Consider the following 10,414-nt stretch of genomic DNA (forward strand, 5'->3'; position numbering starts at 1 on the left):
CAGATTCCAGGCTCTGAGCTGTCAGCACAGAGCCTGACGCGGGGCTAGAACTCACAAACTGGGATATCATGACCTGAGCCGAAGTTGCACATTTAACCAACTGAGCTACCCAGGCACCCCTTATGTGACTTTAGTTCATCTTCTCTACTGCTCTGCCAGAATGCCCTCTGACACATTGCCATGGGCTAATTAGAGGCTTTGTTGCGGGCTTAACTGTCTGGCTAGACAGATGAATTTAGTATGTAGCCAGAAAGTCACTGGCCAAAGGGGTAGAGCAGATGTTTTACTTTTATTAGTTTTCAAGTGTTTCTTAATGGGGGCCTAGTGGGATGTTGCAGACGTGAGTTTAGATGGAAAGAAAGAACAAGGAAAAAGACTGGAGAGTGTGGGAGCCACTGTAGTGAGGTCAGGGTGGCTGGCTGAATGAGGGTACTGGTCAACTGGAAGTGAAGAGGGGTAGAAGGCAATTGGAAAGAAGGAAGCAGCTGAAAATCAAATCTTCACTTTTAATTAGTAGAACTTTATGGGCTATGTTGTGAATGGAACGTGTATTCCAGACCTAATCCCTCGTACCTCAGAATGTGACTGCATTGGGAGATAGGACCTTTAAAAAGGAAATTAAGTAGAAATAGGGCTGTTCTGGTGGGCTACAATCCAATCCTCTGGCATCCTTTTAGGCAGATGAGATTTGGACACATAGAAACACCAGGGATATACATGGACGGAGGAGTGAGCAAGTGAAAAGGAGCAAGCGTGGCCATCCGCAAGCCAGTGAGAGAGGCCTGGGGAGCAGATCCTTCCCTCATGACTCTCAGAGTAAGACAAACCTGCAGACACCCCGATCTTGGACTTCCAACCTCCAGAGTTGTGAGACGATACATTTCTGTTTTTGAAGTCACTCAGCCTGTGGTATTTTGTTATGGTCACCCTACCAAACCACTAGAGGCGAGATCCAGACTTCTAAGCTCATCATGTGAGGCAAGAAAGGAGACATAGCCAGCTGTGTTGACAAATGACCCTCTCTATGTATAGAAGAATCACTTCGTCTACCACTAGAGACAGCTTAAAAACCTCTTCTATTCTTACTAATCAATTCTTAATGTAGGACATTTTTGTTCTCTAAGAGGCTAATTATGAATGTCTTGTTTCTAAAAGTTCACCTAAATCCTTAACACTAGAAAGAAAGAGAAATGGATCAGTTTGGTAATGCTAAATTTGGAAACTTAGATATGTAGAGTATGGACTTAATTCCATTAGAAAAAAACAAAACAAAACACAATCTTGAGGGATAATGAAGCCATTTGTCTCCAAAGCAAGGCAAGAAAAGATTAAAGAGATGTGTCTCATTCAACTGATTTGTAACAAATCCAGTGCTTTGGTAGTCAAAGTAGTGACTTGTTGCTCTTCCTATAGGATATAATATCCAAATTTCCAAAGAAAGAGAGGCTACATTTTTGTCATTCTCTCAGCCATTTGTCTCCTGAACTTTCTGTATACTGTCTGGACACTGTTTTTCTCCAAGGAGAGCCAACCTAGTTGGCCCCCAATTTTTTGCTACTTGCTTGCAACACAATTTGATTACAGATTCAAAGCCTACAAAATGGGGAGGCTAGAATGAATTAGTGTTTTGGAGAAAAGTTTTCAAGGCAAAATTATTTAACTCTTTCAATCGAACATGACGAAATGAACAAATTAGTTCATCTCTTCTGATTGAAGTGCCCTAGAAATGAAAATTAAGGTCAACAGAAAATTGTATTTTGAAGAAAGAGGCAGAAAATTTTGGGACGTGGCACATCAATTTGGGGATGAATTTCTGGTGGCTACGACAGAGAAACATGGGCATTTCTCCTAGAATTGTGGGCACCAATTAGAAGCAATAACAGTGTAGGGCAGTGGCAACCCTTCTGTTTATTATCTTTTGGTCACATGTGGTGTGGTTAAGTTTCCTGTGCATATTCCAATGGATGCAATATGTACAAATATATCCCAAATTCAGCATCTCCTCAACATCTACCCTACCTGCTGCTCCCCTCGTGTGAGCCATCACCATCTCTTGCCTAGTTTCTGTAAAGCCTCCTAACCAGTCTCTTCTCCCTACTATGTCCAAATCTTTCAGTGTATTCGAAACACAAAAGACAGAATAACCCCACTAAAATGTTATCCAGAACGTTTTCTCACAATCTTTCAATACTAGCTCAAATCCTTATAATGACCTGGAAGCCCTCTGTGATCCTGCTGTTTGTGAACACTCTTCCCCTTATGCACTCTGTTCCACTGTTTCTCAAAACACTTGGGATGCTCCTGCCTCAAGGTTTTTAGACTCTATCTCTCTTCTGCCTGGAATACAACTTCCTCAGTCAAACTCGTGGTCAGCTCCTTCATTTCCTTCAGGTCCTTTTTCAAATTCCCATCCTCACCAAATCTTTCCTGGTGCCTTCCTTGTATCCTTCCTTCCCTTTTCAGCACTCATCATTACCTAGCATACTATATATTTAACATATTTATCTCATTTATTGTATGAGGGCAAGGATCTTTGTTTTATTCACCACTATATTCTGCACATATGGTGTATATTGTCTCTAGCAAGCACTCAATAGATATTTGTTGTATTGAAGAATGAATGAATGAACGAATGGGTAAATGGATTAATAAATTACCTACGTCTTTTGAACAGGTTAGTAGAAAAAATGTCTCCAGATGGGGTAACTAAAAATTCGTGATGCTCAGGCACATCCTATATTAGGTAATCAAAATATTTGAAGGTGGAATCCAATCATTAGTATTTCTTAAAGTTCTTCAGTGATTCAAATGTGCAACCTAGGTTGAGAACCATGGATGTGAACATCATTTCTAAACTCTGAAGTGTTCACAGGACTCCTAGGTATCTTGTTACAATATATATTCTGGGGCGCCTGGGTGGCGCAGTCGGTTAAGCGTCCGACTTCAGCCAGGTCACGATCTCGCGGTCCGGGAGTTCGAGCCCCGCGTCAGGCTCTGGGCTGATGGCTCGGAGCCTGGAGCCTGTTTCCGATTCTGTGTCTCCCTCTCTCTCTGCCCCTCCCCCGTTCATGCTCTGTCTCTCTCTGTCCCAAAAATAAATAAACGTTGAAAAAAAAAAATTTTACAATATATATTCTGATGTAATAGGTTTGGGGTAGGCCAGAGAATCAGCACTTCTAACAAACTCCTAAAATGCCAAAGCTGCTCGTCTGTATGAACACACTGAGTAGCAAGCACTTAGATCCATGTTCAACTCAGCCTTGGTGGCCCTGTAAAACCCTCTAACAGGATTTCTACTCCATTTTCACCTGAATTATTTTGTTTTAGTTTGGGATCATAATCTATTTTAACTATTTCTTGGAAAACAAATGTGACATAAATACTAAGTAAATATATAATTGAAGAGCACCTTTTGGGAGATTTGGGGGGGGGGGGTGGCGAGAAATAATAACCAAAAGCAAAAAAATATATATACATATATATTTACACCCATCATTTTTAAATGGGAAAAGTGAATTTAAAATATTACCTACATTGTATATCACATATCTTATTTGGGATCACATTGTTTGAAAATGCAAACATTCAACTGAATTCATCTAAATTAAAGTCCAAAATTATACACCAGATGAAGAAGCAAAAAGAAGTAATGGGGGGAAATCCACAGGTTTAGAAGAAGAAACTGTCCCATATAATCTTGAAAATTTTTTTTTACTAACAATGTTACCTTGAGTGAAATATTTCATATCTGCAGAACTGTTTTCTTTCCTGTAAATTGGGAGAAGAATGCCATAAGCCCCTTGTGTAAGTGCCTGGCCTCAAGTAAGCACCTGTACATGTAAACATTTCTTCCCTTTTCTTATACCTGGTTAGATAAGAGTTAAAATGTATTTTAGCAGTCTTGATAGGAAAAGCAGTGAAGAAAGCTCTTTAATGCCACAACTACGTGTCATCCTTGTCTAGGAGCATAAATTCGCACAGCGGGCAGTGCAGTGAAAACAGCTCATAATCAACTCATCACCTCTCATCATTGCTAGGATCAGATGCAAATGGGAAAGAATGCCACTTCAGTCATTGCTAGTGAAAATTAGCTTCTGTGACACTAATGGTGTCTCATTTAGTATGTACTTTAGATTTAAAAATATGGTAAAAAAAAAAAAAAGGCTATTTCCAGAACTGCCATTATTCCAGTGTTTCCCTTTAAAATAACTGTGGTATTTGAATCTTCTTTACTTAAAAAATCCTGTGTTAAAATTTATTAACAGATCATTAATCCCAGATGAATAAAGGCCAAGTTATCCTAATTATAGTTGAAAAGTTTCATTTGTCTATTCCTTTCCTGATTTTGAAGTTTCTACCATATTCCCTGACCTGGAACAAAGGTCTATAGTTATGTAATGGTGGGCCTCTCTAGAGAGTCTGGCACAGCATTTGCTGTATTGGAGTCCTTAAAATAAAACTTAAAAATAAGTTACAGTTTGCATTTACACACATACACATAAACTTTCTTATGTGCACGCTAGCAGACTTAGTGCCAAGAATAATGAAAGTACACTGCACTAAAGAGTATTTATTCCTGAACCAGGATACATAGAGTAGACTCAAGAGACTCCATTCACTTTACAAATATTTATTAGGGCCTACTACATCAAAGGTGCTATGCTAGGTGCAGGAGGGAGATACGTGGTTATACTTATCTCAGTTTTAGGCCGTTATTTTTTTTTTGACAATTTGAACATGTGAATATTTAAAAAGTTATTGTGGTTTTACAATTTTAAGCATTGACAGTTGAGTGGACACCTGGAGGGATTTTATTGGTGGAAGTCTTATACCTAATCACAGACAGGTACGGGTATCTCCAACTTCCTTTCCAACTTGCAGAGGCTCTTAAGCATATGTTCTCCCTGGTTTTCATAAAATTTAGCTGGTAATTAAGACAGAAATAGAAGAAATATCTACAGTCCCTATGCTCATAATGGCAGCATAATAAGAACAGGAGTACTGGAAATTGACATATCACACACTTTTCTTTTTCATCTGAGTATGTGTCCCTGCTCAAGTTAATTAACCGTCTCTATGCCTTCTTATCCGTGCAGCTAAATAAGAGTGATTCTCTCACAGACTTGTTAGAAATATTAAACAAATTAATGTACAAAGCCTGAGAACCACAGCAACTAGTATATAATATACTCACAATAAATATGGAAAACTAAAATACAACATTTCAGATAGAGAAACAATCACAGAAAGTTATGTTCTAAAAATTAAGCATTTATAGAGTGTAATGAGATCCTATCTTATCTACTCCGAATCCCAGATATGCTCAAAATTTTAAAAAGTCACTAGCAGCAGTGAGCAGTAGTGATGAGAAGGCAAAAACAGACTTCAAAAAAGAAAGTACAGTACTTTGCATGTATGTTAAGCAAGGCTATTTTTGAAAGATTAATCTAAATATATAACACTTAAGCACTATTCATCAAATTTCCATGTTAATTTGAAATTTGCCTATATATACCATATAGAGTTCTGAAACACAAATTAAACTTGTTGGAATTTATTAACATTCCAGTATACATAATGGGTTTCTTTGGTAATAACTCTCCAAAGCTTTTCCAGTTTCCTTCTTGGAGTATCTCTGGTCTCACTCTCTTAGCCTCCACTATGAATCTCTTATAACCACTATGAATACTATTGGTCCTATTTATGAGCTATCTGAAGGAAAGATCTCATACCAAAGATGGAGATACAGGAATAAAAGCTGAAAATGATGACACATTTATGATAAAATTAAAGATGGTAAAACTGAATTTTAATGTGTGCTTTCATTTTTTTTTTTTGAGTCATGGACATGTCTATTGGTAAGTCTTCTGAATTTAAGAAAATAATAAATTATTACATATATAGATTTATAAAATCTATCGCTACATTTTTATATCCATGAATACTTGGAACTTTCTCACAATTGTAAGATCTATTTAAAAATACTAATAACAAAGTCCTTCTCCATTGATATCCTTTTCAAATAAACAGTTTCCTAATTTTTTATTTGAGGGAACCTTAGTAATAATATGCATTCACCATTTGAATTGTGTACTAGGTCACCTGAACTATAACCCACAGGAGTTAACATGAACTAGATACTGCAATAATAGTTCCTTCATTTTCAATGCTATCGCTCTTTATTTCAACATTCACAATACAAAGCAAGCAAATCTCTCTCAGACATTCTGAAAGACTATCGTACAAGGAGTATACCTTTAGGGGTCAGGAGAGGCAAGCTATTGTTTGGTATGTACTTAATTAGCTTAGACTGTTATTCCCCATATTTCAGACAGATTTCTTGATGGTTCTGTTCTATTTTTCTAGACACAGATCCTCTGGTCCCTTCCAGTAGATGAAGGAATTTGCACTCTTCATTCTATTAGCCATTTGTTTGTAGAGATCATCATGACATCAATTTCTACCATCTCTTAGGGATTCTATTGGTTTTCCATAAAATACACAAAAATTATCCAGTAAAACAAATAAATGTGAATTAAAGAGGAGTTGTTTCTAAGACATAATTACAATAATTGGAAAAAAATTACCTCACTATAAAAAGAAAGGCTTTTGTTGACCCAAAATGTATGAAAAACACACTTGTACATATACATTCACGTATCTCTAGATTTGTATAGAATGAAACCACTCATCTAAAGATAATGGGACTTCGTTCACAACATAAGTTAATATGTTTCCAATGTGACTACTCTCTGTGATATGTTTTATTCCTATATATATATAGAGAGAGTATCAGATATATTTTTGTAAATGAGTAAAGTCAGTAGGATGAACAATACCCACTTATATTTCAATAGTTTCTTCAATTAAGGGAAATGATGATGATAGACTAAACTATTATTTTGAAAATAGTTCACTGACATAATTATGATAGTAACTCACTACATAATGCAGTCCTTGTGAGATACTTTAACTTCAGAATTTAAATACCTAAAGGAAAAGTACCAATTCATATTAACTTTTATGATCCCCTTAGAACCTACTATTGTCAACTCAATATTAGTTGCATTTAATTGAGTAAATTCTGTATACGATCAATCTTAAATATAAAAGTAAATGATGCTTTTAGAATTTTTTTTCACTCTTTGGGAAACATGCCTTTGAATTTTTATTATATTAGGGGAAAAGATAGACATCATGATATATTATCCAGCTGTATTTTTAACTGAAGATCCCTGACTTATTTTTTAAAGATTGGAAATCATTTATTTATTAGTTTACTTCAGACAGGTTGTATAGTAACTTGCAAAGACTTATAAAACATTGACCACTGTTCGATGCCTCATCAATCCAGAAGTTCGCAATCAATTCCCAACTCCTTTCTCTCAGAACAAGTGCCAAGCAAATACAGACCAATAATAGATAATAAGTCAGTCCTTTAAAAAGACATCTGAACTCAGTTATAGCTCATTCACAGATAGATTAAAAATGTTATTTATCTAAGGAACTCAAGAAATGTAAACGTATTGGAGAAAACCTTTGACACCAGTACTTCATGGTTTCTTTCACATGATTAATGAAACTAATTTAGAGTTCTACAATAGAATCTAAACTTTGTTATCTCATGCTGTACTTTTTGGTAAGTGGCAATTATTGTCAAGACAAAGGATAGCATAATGTTCCAAATAGAAACAATTAGGCAAATCTATCAATATATGGAGTTTTGGTGCTTCCTAAAATATAACCCAATCCACTCTCTAGTATAATGTTAGTTCAAGCAAGAGTGGGAAACATAATCTTTTCAACAAGCTATCATATTTTAATACAAAAAAATGAAAAAAATCAAATGCTCAGCCAAATCCTCTCTATTTACAATCTTCTCATAATTAAAAGTAATATGAGAGCTGAACCCATAAGGGATAAATTGCATTCAGTTAAATAGACATTGACAAATGTATAGTCATAAAAAATGTTCAAGAATATTTCATAATATCCACCTTTCAAGCAGAGACCACCAATTGATTTCCACGAACTTGGATCTGAGCTCCAACTTCAGTTACAAATGTAAATGATCAAATATACACTATAAGGTAAAATTACAGAAACAATAATTGTCATGTATTACTTAACCTCTAAGTTTTCAACTCATTATTTTTCACACCTGCCACGAGGCCTTTGACCCTAGGGTTGAATTAATTTATAACTGACAGCTAAGAACAATGTGTGTGTGTGTGTGTTTGTGTGTGTGTGTGTGTGTGTGTGTGTGTGTATTCTAGTGTATTCTATTAAATGGTTTGGTTTTATTTAACTGTGTATAGTTACCTTACCTTTGGTTTTTGATGTTTCTCCTTCTCTGAAGCATTGGATGGTTTTCTCTTCAACATTTTCAATTCAGACTACTCCAAGTGAGTGCACTTCCTGTTGTTACAGAAACAACTGAAGGCTGTCAGCAGTGTGCGTCTATGATGTACAGCAGATAAGTTTGAGCCTAGTGACCTGCCACTTCCTCCTTTTTGGTCAGGATATGACCTCACAACTACATGGGTAAAGGTTTTTGGTTTTTTTTAATGGTAATTCTTTGGTAACTCTTTAATGTTCTGTATTTGCTATAGTCTGAGGTAGATTCCTAAATCTCACACTTCCACATGCCTTTAGGCATAAAACTATATGATAGAGAATATTATCTCATTTATTTATCTCCCATAAAACTATATGATAGAGAATATTCATGATAGTCAGTTTTATACTTCTAAGTAAACTTTGTTATAAGATGAAATAAACTAGACTTTATGAAATACTAATCCTACTTAAAGTGTATATGCATATACTCAAAAGTAGAGCATGGATGAAATTAATATAAATAGGAATATGACTTCAGAATTAATTGATTATGCATATTGTTACTTTTTAAACACATTACTATGTTGTAAAGCCCTGATTAATGTGAAAATCAGTTAAACAGAACCCTGAATTAACCAGATGTCTTTCTGCTACAAACGATAATGCTATATCCTGATAACTGCTATTCCAGGTATGGTCCAATGGATCAATGGTACATTCACATGAAGCATCCAGTGTCTCAATTTAATAGACCTGGAATAGGGCTAACATGGCTTAGAAAGACTTTTCTCATCAAAATAAATGGTGTAATATTTTTACTATAGTGTCAAAACCAAGATACCCAGAAAGTAAAAGCAAGAAGTTCAAGCTTTCTTGTTGATGAGGGATTTACCAAAGGGAGCCTTGTGGAATGTCTAAAATTCCAGTTCAAGAAAAACAGGCTTGTTAAGGGGCGCCTGGGTGGCGCAGTCGGTTAAGCGTCCGACTTCAGCCAGGTCACGATCTCGCGGTCCCTGAGTTCGAGCCCCGCGTCAGGCTCTGGGCTGATGGCTCAGAGCCTGGAGCCTGTTTCCGATTCTGTGTCTCCCTCTCTCTCTGCCCCTCCCCTGTTCATGCTCTGTCTCTCTTTGTCCCAAAAATAAATAAACGTTGAAAAAAAAACAAAAAACAAAAAAACAGGCTTGTTAAAATCAACCTAGCTTTCCATTTATAAAACTCCAGGGTTGAAAAGCAATGGTGCCATATTCTTAATTAGCAGCTTCTCTAGGTAAAAATCAGCTGACTCTATTTCTCAGTCTTCCCTCATATCTCTGAGCCCCTCCCCCTGAGGCCCAGTTCTAAGTATTCAAATTTCACTGATCATTTAACAAATATTAAATTAAATGTTGTGTGCTGTTTGACAGTATATCATACCTCTTGATTAGCTTAAAATTATTTGTGTCCTATAATAGAATTAAAGAAATACACTTAAGGTTATGATTAATATGCTTCTTCCATGAGATATTAAGAGCACAATTCTATCTTTAGGAGTTATCAGACTGGCATTTTCAAAATAACAGTGAGGACTCTGAGGTTGGGTAATTCCCTAGAAGTATGGCTTAGGTGAAGGCAGTGACCTAAGTGTATTTTCATTTCATCTTTTCAGGAATTGAAAGTCATAACAATATATTCCTTAACAGAAACATTTGCCTCACTTTTTTTACCTGTGAATAGAAGTTTAATTCAGTTGTGGAGTTCAATCAACAATATGAGAATGATAATATTTTCACTTACTACAGTAATAGAGTTTTAGTGAGAGTAAAAGCGAATACCAATAAAGAGCATACTTATCATATGACTTAACATTTAAATACTGTTTTATGTCAAGAAACGTTTGTGGACCTTGAAGTATGAGATTTCAAATTATACTTCTACAGTGATAACTAAAGACTAGAGAACACTCACATTCATGGTGACATACATGAGCTAGACTATATGCAGTTTTAAAAAGTGTTACACCCAAGTAATTTGATAAAAACTCAATTTATGATCTCTAGGCACTTTACCATCATTAACACTATCAGAAATATTTTAA

The 10,414-nt window shown here is 35.8% G+C and overlaps 1 protein-coding gene across 2 annotated transcripts in view; it reads right to left on the bottom strand.

Annotated features, from left to right (window-relative positions):
- Window positions 1-8,454, bottom strand: part of SAMSN1 (SAM domain, SH3 domain and nuclear localization signals 1) — a 50,232-nt gene extending 41,778 nt beyond the window's left edge. Inside the window, exon 1 of one of the 2 annotated variants that reach the window (XM_030328822.1) lies at window positions 8,328-8,454. In XM_030328822.1, coding sequence (XP_030184682.1) covers window positions 8,328-8,384 — 57 coding nt within the window. In that variant the 5' untranslated portion in view covers window positions 8,385-8,454. The remainder of the gene's footprint in view (window positions 1-8,327) is intronic. The other variant, XM_030328823.1, reaches the window with a different exon arrangement.
- Window positions 8,455-10,414: the final 1,960 nt, after the last annotated feature.

The sequence above is a fragment of the Lynx canadensis genome, chromosome C2, assembly GCF_007474595.2.
Source record: "Lynx canadensis isolate LIC74 chromosome C2, mLynCan4.pri.v2, whole genome shotgun sequence".
Taxonomy (NCBI): Eukaryota; Metazoa; Chordata; class Mammalia; order Carnivora; family Felidae; genus Lynx; species Lynx canadensis.